The sequence below is a fragment of the Thamnophis sirtalis genome, unplaced genomic scaffold (assembly GCF_051295495.1).
Source record: "Thamnophis sirtalis isolate CommonGarterSnake01/CBP01778 unplaced genomic scaffold, rThaSir2_p1.2 scaffold_6, whole genome shotgun sequence".
Taxonomy (NCBI): Eukaryota; Metazoa; Chordata; class Lepidosauria; order Squamata; family Natricidae; genus Thamnophis; species Thamnophis sirtalis.
In genome coordinates, this window is record NW_028261386.1 from 90,748,054 (window position 1) to 90,762,723 (window position 14,670).

At 44.1% G+C, this 14,670-nt stretch overlaps 2 protein-coding genes across 12 annotated transcripts in view; one reads left to right on the plus strand and one right to left on the minus strand.

Annotated features, from left to right (window-relative positions):
- Window positions 1–2,091, plus strand: part of MAP7 (microtubule associated protein 7) — a 130,570-nt gene extending 128,479 nt beyond the window's left edge. For all 5 annotated transcript variants that reach the window (XM_087718395.1, XM_087718396.1, XM_014060558.2 and 2 more), the window contains exons 17-18: window positions 171–403; window positions 1,289–2,091. In XM_087718395.1, coding sequence (XP_087574521.1) covers window positions 171–403; window positions 1,289–1,299 — 244 coding nt within the window. In that variant the 3' untranslated portion in view covers window positions 1,300–2,091. The remainder of the gene's footprint in view (window positions 1–170; window positions 404–1,288) is intronic.
- LOC106555141 (uncharacterized) overlaps window positions 1–14,670 on the minus strand; it is a 52,762-nt gene that overhangs the window by 11,336 nt on the left and 26,756 nt on the right. For 5 of the 7 annotated variants that reach the window (XM_087718400.1, XM_087718399.1, XM_087718398.1 and 2 more), the window contains 3 exons: window positions 13,997–14,131; window positions 12,882–13,007; window positions 10,740–10,926 (listed from right to left, as the gene is read on the minus strand). The exons of 1 other annotated variant lie outside the window; for it this stretch is intronic. In XM_087718400.1, coding sequence (XP_087574526.1) covers window positions 10,805–10,926; window positions 12,882–13,007; window positions 13,997–14,131 — 383 coding nt within the window. In that variant the 3' untranslated portion in view covers window positions 10,740–10,804. Of the gene's footprint in view, window positions 1–10,739; window positions 10,927–12,881; window positions 13,008–13,996; window positions 14,132–14,670 lie in introns of those variants that run through there. One more of the 7 variants, XM_087718401.1, reaches the window with a different exon arrangement.

Sequence of the window (14,670 nt, forward strand, 5' to 3'; positions counted from 1 at the left end):
TTTCCAAAACATTTTTAAAATTTGTCTGCATCATGACCTAAAATGTTTCTGGTAAAGGAAACTAAGCCTACAATACATACAGATATACTGTAGTTTTAAAAGCATGGATTAAAATAGTCATATTTCTGGTTTGTTATCAGTACGTTATGTTACCTATCAATGTATTTCAGTAATCTCAACCCACGAAAACATTCAAATGAAAATGGAGTATCTGCGGAGGATGAAAACTTTGAAGAGCTCATCAGTTTACCCATGGGAATAAAACCTCCCAGGTTGGATACCATGAGTCCTGAAGAGAAAGATAACTCTGATATTCCTTTGACTCCCATTTTGGCCTTTGAAGAGAATGGGGCACTAGGGTCATTGCCTCAAGTAGACAATGTTCCAACGCCACAGACAGCAGGTATGTTTGCTTTAATCCTTCTAATTTGCATGCCCTGGAAGGAATCTGGCAAATGCCCCATTTGAGTATATTAAGAGCAAAGAATAAAGGGTTATAAAATCTGCTATAAAGATATTAATTCTGGTTCTTAGAGCAACCTGCATCTGGAATAGGACAGAGAGAGATGGAAACTTGATTATCAATTGCATTAAGCTCAGCGGAGAGGGCACAGATCTGAATTTCAAATTATTTATTTAAAAAATGGTTTCAATTATAAAATTTGTTTCTGATAGAAAAGCAAGTTTATTAAGGGATAAATAGACTGTTAATAAATAGGAAAAAGCAAGGCTTCTGTAACAGATATATAAAAATAGTGATTTCAATATGTGCAGGGTTCCTTTCGTTATAAGGTATTTCAGTGAAGTTTTTCTATTCTGGTTACTCCATGTAACGGGAACCTTGTTCAGTTTATGTGGGATTATCATAGAATGGAACTATTCCTGCACTTAGTAATTGGTGCATGGATCCTGAATTATTGTCCCATGAAAGGAACCTACTCTGATCCAATGGGGGCATCACCAGCAGAAGGATAGAATGAGTGATGAGGGTTTTTAATTTTTGCCAATTTCCCCTTCTCCCTGCAGGCCTAGCACCATCTCCCACACTGTTTTAGATGCTGCTTCAATTCTTTCAGCATGTGTTCAGAACATATAGGAGAGGTTCAGAGGGAACAGGAATTGGCAGATATTATTTCTCCTGTTCCACTCATGAGAACTTTTTGCATGCAATTCCAGTCATTGGAACTAATAAGATCCAAGTCATCTCCTATTAACATCCATGACAGGATTGTTTGTACTTTTGGACAGGAACCGTTGCTAATGTTTTCTTCATTGCTTTCCTTTGTAGAAGTTGTCTGAGATCTCATCATGAATTATTATCAAAGGCGAAGAAAAAACCTTCTGAAGCCAAGGGGATTCCTTCCATGCTATGAAGGAGTGTTATATTTTTTGTCACTCTTGAATTTTCTAAAGATTTCTTGGATGCTTTCTTTTCTTTTTTTAAAGAAAACAAGTAGTAAACCCAGCAGAAGAATATATTGGAAATAGATTTGGATTGCCTTTCTATCACTAGAACTCACTACTAGGGGAGAATTGTGTCTTTCAAAAACTGCTTCATATAGCATAATTGATATTTTCAGCAATTCTTGAAGAAAGGGGTAACTAGGTTAACAATAACAGGATGATTGGGATATTTTGTCTTGTTTTGAAGAGGGGTAGTTTAAAAAGGTTGTAAAAACACTGTAAAATCAGCAAAGAATCTTACATTTTACTGATTCAATACTTGAAAAGTAAACACCTCACTGCTCTACAGGGAGGGGCTTTAGGGGTGTTTTTTGTTTTGTTTAAACCTGTTGGTTTAAATATTATTGCAGAGAACTATTAATTATGGGGGCAAAATATAGGCTTCTGTATCAGGTTCTTGTAAATGTAATTCCTAAATGGACATTCTGTATATTTAGCCATCACTACGCTCTTCACATTTTCTTTTACAAATAAAATAACATGACAGGTTTTAAAATGTGAAAAAAAATTGAAAGCATTATTTTTTCATAGGTGAAATGAAAAAAAGCCTATTGTATCTTAGATAATGTATTTATTAATTTTGTTGAGTACAAAATAAACAATAAAAAACATGGCTATAATTAACAATGCAAGTTTGGCTTTTCTTAATTTATCCAGTTAGCAGAGAGTTCAACAAATACAACAAAGTTTTCTGGTTTAATGTCATTCTCTGAATTCAATGAGCTTTTTCCAGACTTGGGAAAATGAAAATACAGCTAATGTACCCATAAAGTTCTCCATATCATATAGGCTGAACAGGAAATGTTACTGAAGTCCTGTCTAGATGTCTGGAAGCCATCAGAGTTGAATAGGGAGGAAGAGTTTTGGCTGAATCCCAACAAGAATTGTATTGGGTTCAGAAGCCCCTTGATACCTGGGATATTCCATCTTTGATTCTACGGCACTAAGACCTGGTCTCTTTGATATCATAGTATTGCAGAATGATGGTTACATTAAATAGATGATATTCAGTTATTTGAGAAGTTCAGGCATTGTCTAATGAGGGAGCTAAGAGTTGGTCTTCCTGCAGTCTAATAGGAGGTTCACCAATCCTTGAGGAACACAGCCCATTCCTAGAAGAAGTGATGCATATGGCTCTGATGACCATTTCCATCTTAGGAGGCGGTTCTTATTCTTTTGTGTCCTGTGACATTCTTCTCTTGTAAAATATTATTTACTTATAACACTGTTTCCTATAAACAAGTTTGTAACAATTTAAAAATCCAATTTAATAAGAGATAAAACACATGTGGGCATTTGCAGCTATAAGCTGGCAGGAAGAAAATAGGTTTTGTTTCTTGTGAAAAATGCATTTTGCTGCCACTGTATGCAGCTCAATCTTCAACATGCAAAGGCCCGAAAACAAAAGCACAAGAAGTCATTGGAGATCACGTGCATGCTTTCATTTTTTTTTACTATGTTTGCAGACAACTGTAAAATCACTCAAACCTTGGACTAGATTAGATGCAAACTTTGGACATGGCTTCCAGACATTTGATTGTAGTAGCACAAATAGAGCAGTAATCTTCTATGTAAGGGAAATATTCAGATTCCCTCCCCCATAGGATACAATAATTGATTTAATTCAGATATAAGAGCTGAATTAAAGTAAAAGCTCTTGAGGATATGCACTTCACATACAGTATGTATAGAAACAGGTTCTGAATAAGTTTCTTTGTGCAATTAGGTACAGTATGTCTTCTTTGGTGGATATCCCGATGTTATCCAGGAGATCTTTCTACTTATAGAGCATTTTAACACAAATGTATAACCATACATAGAAACCTTTGGCTCCAGCAACTGTCATTTACGGAACCACCTGTCTCCCATTATTTCTGCCTGTTCACATGTTCTAATGTGATGGGAATGTTCTTGCTCCCTTCCCTGAAGTCGTATCAATTAATGAGCCAAGGACATTATTACTCAGTCATGCCTATATACAAATATACAGCATCTTAAAGCAGTCACAACAACACAACCATTTTACATAAATACATTTTTCTAGAAATGCCCATTTTCCAGGGCGCTGCTCAGGAGAGTCCAAGCAAGATTAAATACAGCCAAACTGCCCAGAACTGAATTGAAACTTTAAGCCACGCCTCTGGTGCTGAATATCTCCAGTTTTTTTCAATTCAGCTAGCCTAGTAGGACACGTTTAGAGTTTCTCTTCAATTGCATTACTTTGCTTGGACTTTCTTGAGCTTTTATTGTAAGTAGTTCTTAGTTTTGGGATATGAGCAGGCTGAGCGAGTGTGATTAATGTTTATTTAGTTCGTTTACGGCTCTGGGCTCACTCTTCGTTCCTCCGGTGTCCTGCTTATCACACAGGTGCCGCTCGGAACTCAGGCAGCTGCTGGGGAAGCATGCGAGTTGGAGTTCTGACGCTAGCGCTGCCGCGATCCCCGCAGGGGGGGGAGTCCCCGCTGAGGCTCCTGTGGTTGGCGTCCGTGCCCTTGGTGGCCAGCGTGCAGGTGCGGTGCCTCAGAGCTCCAGCTTATTTGGCAGCAAGTTTTAAATTAGCTAGTCACTTCCACCCGCTATTTTGGAGCAATTTGCAGTTTCGGTTTCTAATTACACTGTGTGCCACAGCTGCCTGCAGTCTGACTCATGGCAGGAGCCACGTGTTGCCTTCTTTGTCCGGCTAGCTGGCAATTTGGCTCGTGTCCTTCTCACCTGAGCGGCAAGGATTGGGACCACTGGTCATGAACCTTTATTCCTGTAAGCGCTGGGAGCTGTTAATGCTCACACTTAAATCCAAGTGGCTGGATATTGGTGCTGCAACCCCCCACGTCTCTTCTGAGCATCTGTTTGGTCTGCAGGGCTTTGCAAGGTGGTGAGTGGAAGTAGCCCCTGGTTATCAATTAGGCCACAGTTTGCCATATGGCTGAGCAGGTTCCTGAGTACTCCACCCAGGCAGGGGGTCCTTCCAGGGCTTTCTCCAGGCAGGCCAGTATGGCTGCCAGGGAGGCCATCAGGGTCTCCAAACCATACTCCAGGCCCGGGCCTAAGCAGGGATCAGGGCCAGACAAGAACGCATTGCGTCGCCAAAAAGCTCTTGAGAAGCAGTTCTCCAAGGCCCAGCACCAAGCACAATCCTCTCTTTCGGTATCTCCTGCGGAGCCCGCTATGGAGGTTCCTCCAGCCCAGCCAAGGTCTGTTCCAGACAGTGAGGATGAGGGCCGGGAGTTTTCACCCACGGCCTCCATGTCTAGGGCTGTGTCTCCAGGGCCTTCAATGGTAGATCAGGCTGATCTTTTCACTTGCCCTTCGGATCTGGAGGAAGGCCCTGTTCCAGGACCCTTGGCCCCTCAACATCCACCTCCCAGGCCCAAACCCAGGGCTCGCCCCATGGAGGATCTAGGGCCTTACCTTTCAGTTGAGGTGCAGGAGGTTATTAACAGGGCCATTTCCCAGGGCATCGAAGCGGGCATGTTGCACAAGGGCAAACGCTCCCGCAAGACTAAACATCTAGAGCCCCAGCCAGTTCCCAGGGTCGCATCTCCCTCACGTACCTTGCATACCCCCCATTCTTCTTCGGGTTCCGAGGATTCGGACTGGGAGGAGGGGGAGGACATTCTTCCTATTCAGGAGGCTGAATTCTCGGGGGAGGAAGGTGTTACGGCTCAAAAGCCCACATCTTCAGGGCTATTTAACATTACCAATTTCAAAACCATTTTGGACAAGGCCAAGCTGGCTACCCGGATGGGGTCCACTCCACCTGTTCAGGCCCCTGCTGATCTAGATGATTTATCTGGGGATTTGTTTGAGGAACCTGTCTCAGCCCAGGAGATCATTCCTATTCCCAAACCTTTTCTTAATTTGGTTCAGAAACAATGGGCCCAGCCAGCTACCATGGCTACCCCGAGTAGGCTGTACACTGTGGATGCCAGCCTGGAGGATTTTCTTAAGTTGCCACCTATTGATCCTCTGGTAGCGGCCCTTACCTTGACGTCAGTGCTTCCGCCTGATCTCTTGGATGGCCTTAAAGCTGAGGATAAGAAATCTGAAATTGCCTGTCATAAGATGCACCAGGCGGCTGCATGGGCGATTAAGACATCCGCCTCGGCTTCCTTTCTTTCCAGGGCCACCCTCCTTTGGTTGAGGCAGTTAATGGCGAGGGTTCCGGTTAAGGATACCAAGTTGAGGCAAGAGATTAAGAAAATAATGGCAGCCACGGAGTATTCAGCCGATGCCACCCTCAGTGTGGCTAAGTTCGCTTCTCGGGCTCTGGCTTCCAATGTAACAACCAGGCGTCTCTTGTGGATGAGGCACTGGAACGTGGACATGTGTTCCAAATAGAAGTTGGGGACAAGCTTTTCGGGGAGGTCCTGGATCCAGTCCTGGTTGAAAATAAGGACAAAAAGAAGGTGATGCTGTTGGTTACTAAGAAATCCGACAAGAAGGGCTTCTACTCCTACAGGAGGCAGCCATTTTGGAACACAGAGCCTTCTTCCAGTTCCGCTCCATCGCATCGGCCTTTCAACCAGCAGGCTGACAGGTCACAGAACCGTCAGTCCTTTCGGGACAGGAGTCGCCAACAGTACTACTCCAGACGTCCTTTTCAGGGGGGGGGGATCTAGTTCCCGTCCGTTCAGAAGGTATACGTGACTGTCGGGTGTCCAGTTGTTTCACCCCAATGGGAGCAGGTCATGTCGGACCAGTGGGTCTTACAAACGATCCAGCTGGGTCTCACCTTAGAGTTCCTCTCTCTTCCTCCCCGTCATTTCATCAGGTGTCCCGTTCCCTCGTGTCCAGTCAAAAGGTCTCTGATGGAACCGGAAGTAAGTCATCTCAGGGAGATCAGGGCCATAGAGCCAGTTCCAGCTGGTCAGGAAGAGACAGGGTTCTACTCCATCCTGTTTCTGGTCCCCAAAAACTCCGGAGAATGGAGGGGGATCCTAGATCTAAAAAGGTTAAATTATCATATCACCTATCGGAGGTTCAAGATGCAGTCCCTACAGTCTATCCTGGGCTGCATCAGGCCAGGAGACATCTTGACCTCCATAGACCTAAAAGAGGCCTACCTCCACGTACCCATCCACAAAGCCCACCGTCGATACCTGAGATTCACTTATGCCGGTCAGCACTACCAGTATCGGGCCCTGCCGTTCCGTCTGTCATCGGCCTCCAGGACATTTATGAAGGTCCTCGGAGCTGTGGCAGCTTTCCTCAGGTTGCGACTGGTGCAGCTGTACTGCTACCTGGACGATGTGCTCATCCAGTCGTCATCCCCCCAGCAGGCGGTCAGAGACCTGCATTACACGATGCATGTTCTTCGAAGTCACGGGTTTTCCATTAACTTGGAAAAGAGCCACCTTCGCCCAACAACCAGGCTTCAACATCTAGGGGCCGTCATCGACACCATCGCCTGCCAGGTCTTCCTCTCACCGGAGTGGGTGGCAAGCCTCAGGGAAAGATCATGCAGGTACAGCAATCTCCTTGAGCCAAGGTCGTTCAGCTACCGCAACTCCTAGGCAAGATGATCTCGTGCCTGTCCATCATTTCGTGGGCATGTCTTCACTCTCGTCCCCTCCAGTGGTTCCTAGTTCCTTACCAGAGGGCCAATGAGAGCAGCTCGCCAAGGCTCATACCAGTCTCCATGACGGTGCGTTGCTCGCTCAGGTGGCGGTTGTCTCCAGCCCTGAAGAAGGGGTCTCCGTTCAGGGAACCGACCTGGCTCACCATCACGATAGACGCCAGCCTGTACGGTTGGGGGGCTCACTTCCACAACCAGATAGATCAGGGCAGGTGGTCCTTGGCTGAGGCATCGCACAGCATCAACTGGCTGGAGCTGAGGGTGGTCCGGTTGGCCCTGATTCAGTTTCAGACTGGCATTCAGGGTTGTCACTTGAGGGTGCTGACAGACGTCACGACGAAGGCGCACATCAACCGCCAGGGGGGCACACGGTCCAGATCCTTGATGTCAGAAGCCGACGACCTAGGTCGGTGGGCAGAGATCCATCTGTTGTCCATACAGGCGGAGCACATCTCCGGCACGGCGAACACCCAGGCGGATTGGTTGAGCAGGGCGACTGTCGACCACTTGGAGTGATGCCTGCACCCACAACTGTTCCAGCACATAGTTCAGAAGTTCGGTTGCCCCCAGATGGATCTGTTCGCCACAGTGGCCAACTCTCATCTTCCCAGGTTTTTCACCAGGTTTCAAGACCCAAGGGCCGAGGGGGTGAATGCTCTGCATTGCCCTTGGCCACAGGGGCTGCTCTACGCCTTTCCACCATTGCCTCTGCTTCCCCGAGTCATCAGCGGAGGCAGCGGAGGTCCTTCTGGTAGCTCCCTTTTGCCCCACGAGGACCTGGTTTGCCGATCTGGTGAGTCTTTCTGTCCAAGACCCATGGCGGATTCCTCCACACGAGATCTCTCTCTGCCAGGGGGCCCTTCAACATCCGGAGCCCCAGTGGCTATAACTAGCCGTCTGGCACTTGAGAGGGATCTCTTGAGCAAGGACAACCTTTCCACCAAGGTGATCGGCACCATCCAGGCGTCACATCGCCCTTCCATGACCCAGATCTATGATGCTACCTGGAGAGCTTTCGTTGACTGGTGTTCTTCCAGAGGTGTTTCGGCTTCTTCGGCTTCAGTTCCTGTCATTCTGGACTTTCTGCAAGACGGCCTTGACAGGTGGCTGCACTTTTCACCATCCTGGCCCCTGTAGGTCAGTATTCTCTCGGTCGTCATCCCACCATTCACAGTTTTCTCAGGGGGGGCGACTAACCTGAGTCCCCCGATGGTTCACAGATACCCGACTTGGGACCTTAATGTGGTTTTGCGGGTTCTGGTCAAGCCTCCGTTCGAGCCTATCCGATAGGCCAGTTTGAAACACCTGACATTTAAGACCGTTTTTCTTATTGCCATCACTTCGGCCAGATGTATCTCTGAGCTGGCTGCCTTGTCTGTTTGTGAGGACTTGTGTTTGATTCACCAGGACAGAGTGGTCCTCAGACTGGATCCTTCCTTCGTATCTAAAATTAATTCCTGGTTCCACCGAGCCCAGGAGGTCATCCTCCCTGACTTCTGTCCACATCCGAGGCATCCTCGCAAGGAGCGCTGGCACAAGCTGGATGTACGCAGGATGCTACGCAGGTACATCAAACGTACGGCCAGTTTTCGACGTTCCGAGTCACTATTTGTATCCTTCCTTCTACGATTGGCGGTTGGCTTAGGGCTTGCATCGCCCTCGCTCATGTTCTGCAGTCTTGGCCGGTACCCAGTCGCATCATGACGCATTCCACCAGAAATGCTGCCACCACCACGGCCTGGGCGACGCGGGCTCCCATTGAGGAGATTTGCAGAGCAGCCACATGGACTTCCTTATCTCCGTTTGTGCGGAATTACAAGTTGGACAAGTTTGCTTCAGTGGAAGGGGCCTTTGGGAGGCGTGTTCTGCAGGGTATTCATTCCAGCAGAGAGACCCTGTCTGCTTCTGCTTCCCGCCCTAGTGACATTTAGCTTGGGAATGTCCCTTGCTTGGACTCTCCTGAGCAGCGCCCTGGAAAAGGACCATTGACTTACCTGAAGGGTCATTTTCAGGGCGCTGCGAAGGAGAGTCCACCCCACCCTGGGGTCTGGCTCCACTGTTATTGCGTTTGTTTCCTTGGATGTTCCAGTTGGACTTGTTCCGGTTGTGTTTCTTGTTGATCCCATGTTGGACTTCTCAGCGTGCAACAATTCCATGTTTTCATTGAAAAAATCTGGAGATATTCAGCACCAGAGGCGTGGCTTAAAGTTTCAATTCAGTTCTGGGCAGTTTGGCTGTATTTAACCTTGCTTGGACTCTCCTTCGCAGCGCCCTGAAAACGACCCTTCAGGTAAGTCCAATGGTTCTTTTAATAAAAGCTTCACAAATTTATCTTGGAAACCTACACATAATTATTTGCTAGCGGAGATCCCCCCCTCCATTTCAAAGCTCTTAAAACAATCCAATTTCAGTTTATTAAAATAAGAATATTGCCACAGTGTATTCTAGGGCAAGTTTATATGCATCTACAGAGATCTGCAGATCAGCAAGGATGGTGTTAAAATTGCAACATCTGTATGACAGAACTATGTTTAGATGGTCCATGTCTTGCATTTGTATAGTAGAACAATAAGAGCACGGTAGCGCAGTGGTTAGAATGCAGTACTGCAGGCTACTTTGGTTGATCTGTTGTGCTTCATCGGTGGCCTGCGGAGCTGACAGTAGAGTCGGACAGTGAGGAGGTTGGAGAGAAACATGGGCCAGTCCTGGAGTCTGGGGAAGTCTTGGACAAGGGCTCTGCATTGGAGGCAGTAATGTGGCAAGGGCCATCTGGAAGTTATGTGCTGCCTCCAGAGATGGACAGCAATGAGGCAGAGGATCAGGCTCCCCCTGTTCCCAGTGTGCGCGCAGAGCTGCCAGAAGGCAAGAACAGTTAAGACAGAAGGGGTGACTCGGGAGTAAGGCTTGGAGGTGATTGGCCCCTCCCATAGGACATAAAGGAGGAGCAAAGGCACATGAGCCTTTGCAGGAAGCAACTTGGTTCATGCTGGTCAGTTTACCTTCTGAAGCTCTGTTTTGACTCTTTGCTCTGTGTGGCCTTGCCAAGCTTGCCAATTAAGTCTTTGGCAGCTTTTTCAAAGAAGATAAAGGTGGGTGCTTATCAGCCTTATCCCATAGGACTTTGGCAGCCTACTGTAGAACTCTTTACAACTATTTGGGACTCATTACGGGCTGTGAATGAATATAATTCAGTCCTTTGAAATAAAAAGAAGGCTTTTGGACCTAATTGTGTGCTTTTTACTGAATCAGGAAGCCTAGGTCAGAACAGATCACTGGCTCCCAACAGTTTGGCAGTTCAGGTCTCACCAGACTCAAGGTTGACTCAGCCTTCCATCCTTCCATGGTGGGGAAAATGAGGATCCAGGTTGTTGGGAGCAATATGCTGACTCTGTAAACCACTTAAAGATGCCTGTATAGCACTGTGAAGCAGCATATAGGTGCTATTGCTATAAGACTGCTCCATGAATGCATTAAAATAATGAAGAGTTATATGTGAATCAGTCATCTTAGATAAGACAACAGTGGCATATTTTTGATATAATCACAAACCCAATCATTTTCAATGGATTCTGTTTACATGCCTTGTGAGGGGGAAAATGTCCCTTTCATTTCTACCCAAATAATAGACATCATAATTTATGTATGTAGCTGTTGTGTATTGTGGATGCTTTGTTAAACCCGAGATTCCAATATCTTAGCTCAGGTGCCTATTCAGAGGCTAATGATCTCTATTCTGACTAATGATGTACAGGCTGGAAGTGTCTCTCATGCCTCCATATGTCCAATAGCAACACTGAGAAGCTCTTGCATCATTTCAGTTTGTTGACAGATTTCATCAAGGTGCTTTTTCAGTTCACTGTTACTGAATGCTGCCAAAAAGTCTGGATCTTCATATAAGACAAAAGATGTTCAGATATTAAACTGCAGAACTTTTCATGTGAGAAGGTACAACCTTTTACACTTGTCTATAAATTTATTTCACATTGGATTGATGGTATTGTCTAAGGATTTACATTTGATCTATAAAATTCTAGTAACGCCATGAAATATAGGCTAACTTTAAATTATTTATGTTTAAAACCTGCTTTGATGTTATGATTTTTCAAGATCCTGTTAAGAAATCCATGTATATTCCCATTTCTTATACATCATGCATATGTTCAACAAGCCTCAAGAGAACCTGTTTCTATATTTCTCAGTCAGAAATATGACAAACATTCAGGCATTATCATGTGTCTCATGATCCATCCGTCAGCCTTCTACTTTCAGCTGTTCAACCATAAGGGTTCTACTCCTCTTATAATGATCCAAGCTTCTCTTTGGACCTCTGTCAGAAATAACTCTCTGACGTTCCTTCTAGCTGGATCTCTGATAGATTGCACTGTTGGTGATTCTATTTAGCTTGATTTCACTCTCTTGAGTCTTCCCCAACCAATATCCTATAAGGGTACACCTTGAGTTCTTTACTGCTGCCAATAAAAATAGTTGGGGAAAATTCAGGAAAGTAGAATCATGAAATTATTGATGCTTCTTTCCTAAAAATAATTTTTAGAAGTATAAAATATGTGACAATGAGAATGAACTTCTATACAAGTCTGATGAAAATATCAGTGAAAAGAGATTAATCAGAAATTTATAAAGCTGGAGTTTATTTACTGTACATTTCTATGGTAGAAGCAGTAAGGATTCAAATCCTAGTAAAATCTAGTGAGCCTAGTTCTTATGTTAGACACCGCATAAAACACCTGAGATTTACTGTACTTTTCAGAATATAAGATGCACCAAGGTTATGAAGAGGCAATTTTTTTAAAAAAAGTAGGTAGGTAGATAAAGGGAGAGAAAGAGAAAGAAACACAATAGGGAGGGAGGGAGAAAGAGAGTAGTTAGGTAGGTAGATAGATAAAGGAATAGAGAGAGAGAAATAGAGAGGGGGGGTAGGTAGGTAGGTAGGTAGGTAGATAGGTAGAGGGATAGAGAGAAATAGAGTGAGAGAGAGAGAGAGAGAACATAGGTAGGGGGAGAGAGAGATAGGTAGGTAGGTAAGTAGATAAAGGGAGAGAGAGAGAGAGAAATATATTAGATAGGTAGGGAGAGAGAGAAAGTAGGTAGGTAGGTAGAGGGATAGAGAGACAGAGAGAGAAATACAGTAGGTAGGTAGAGAGAGAGTAAGTGTGTAGGTAGGTAGGTAGAGGGATAGAGAGAGAGAAATATAGATAGAGAGAAATATAGTAGATAGGTAGCTGTTTCTGCTGGCACAGCACTTGATCAATGTACTAATTCTCATCAATCAGGTAAAGAGCTTTCCAAAAGAGAAAAAAAAGGTTTTGCACTGTGCAAACCTCCCAAAAATGGCCCATTTTTCATGAAAACCGGCCCATTTTTTTCTTTAAAAAGGCATGATAGCCTTGGGGGAGTTTGCAGAGTGCTCCTGGGGGGGGGCAAAAACGAGCAACAAACGGCCCATTTTTTGTGAAAATGGGCCCGTTTTTTTGTCAAAAAAATTGCATGCATAGCCTTATGGAGGCTTATAGAGTGCTGCTAGGGGCTGGGGGAGGGCAAAAAACGGCCCATTTATTTGCTCATTTATGCCCTCCCCAGCCCCCAGGAGATCTCTGAAAGCTTCTATGAGAGTATGCACAGCCATTTTGGTGAAGGGGCGAGGCTTCCGGAGGCAAAAAATGCTGTATTCGATGTATAAGACGCACCCAGATTTTCAGCCTCTTTTTTGAGGAAAAAAGGTGTGTCTTATACGCTGAAAAATACGGGAATTTGGACCATTATTTAATTTATTTATTTAATTTGAAAGACTTATTGGGATTTTTAAAATCATATCAGTCCATACCTTTCTGTAATGCACAGAGAGTGGTTATGCCCAAATGCTGAAAACGACTCTCCCGGTGAAGAAGATACTTCATCAGATATTGCTGAACCTGGTTCAGGTGAGTTTTTAATAGAGAGACTATCTCCTCTACGCAATGGATATGGAGAACAGAAAAAAAATACAGAACAGAATCCATTAGTTACACTGCGCTATTAAATCAAAACAACAATGTCCTTCTGTGATGGCTGCTCCTGCTTGCTTTTCCAGTTACTAATTTGTTAAGCTAAGCATATTTTAATAATGCAAATTTATGAATGTAGTTTACTATAAAGCCATGCATTACAGCAAGCAGAGCTCCGAGCTTCAGCCCTAATTCATTTTAAGTTTTATTTTGTGAAATAAAAATACAAGTGCTAAATCTCCTAAAGAGCGTCATCTACTTTGAAATTAAAGCACAGCGATAATAATACTGCATAATTGTGTAGTAATTGTCTTCTAGACACAATTACTGTTGTGTATGTGTAATAATAAATGCATTATTTTAGGAGAGGGAGTTTAAAGAAGCTTCATGCCGCAAATATTTTTCAAATTAAGTATCACTTCAGTTTGCAGCAGTAAATCTAATAATATTTGAGCAGTGATAGCATATTTAATAGGATTTGTTTCCTTATGGAAGATTCTATTATGATGGCGCAAAATGTTTAATTGCTGTGTTAGACCCATTTGCTTCACTCTCTCAAAACAAATTTTCATGTTTACATTAGAAGAATAAGGGCTCCAGGCAAGGATGCCAAGTGTGGTCAGGCGCAAAATACCTGCCTGATGTCAATTAGATTTACATTATTAGTATATCATAGGAAAATAGATGATCATCTACCTGTAATTCATTCATTTAATAAGGCTTTAAGAATCCCATTATGGTCTGAGAATGATATCAATAAAAGGATTTTTGAACCTCAAGGTTCAAGCTGTTGTCCTCTTTTGGATTTAGATTGGATTTATTCAATTTGTATGCCGCCCTATTCCTGAGAGACTCAGGGCAGCTTTTTTTAACCCTACACCTTTCATCACTTGAATTTGAATTTATATTTTCATTAGGCTGAAATATAAATATCAGACTCCCTATTGATACATACCATGTCTTATGAAGTGCTTGATCATAAAGGCAGCTTGGAATGAAAGCTCAGTTTGTTCCACCTGATTAGCTAATTTCACCAAATGATTTATCAATGGTTCATCCATCAATGCTACAATATGTGCTGTGGCTCCTTCTAATAGTAGAAAGAAAGATTTAATTAGAAATTAAGAGACAAATAAACAGACCCCAACAGAACAGAGAAAAGACTGTAGAACATTTGAAATAAATATATTGAACCACAGAGTCAAATACTTGTTAGGCCTCCCAAATCACAATCGGTGGAGAAATTAAAACAACCCGAACAGAAGGAAGCATAGCCTTTTCTTATACACATTCAGCAAAGGGTGCTCACCATCTCCCTCAGTAACTGGTATCATTGTTCAATTGGACTTATCAAGAATAAGCTTTTCCTAACATTTAAATGGTTTCCAGTCAGTCTCTGCTTTGCTGTTGCTTTGGCTGCCATGAAACGGGGAGGGTGGGCATGGTATTTGGGAGGGGTTACTCATTGTGCTGGAGGAAGGTTCTGGAGTTCAGCTGCCTATCGGACTACGCATGTGTGGGAGATTCCCGCCAGGACTAACGGCACCGACATTCCATCTTCGTGATGCCTTTTGAAGTTATCTCACACCTGACACTTGAGAGAATTATGATTGGACTGTAACTGTGATG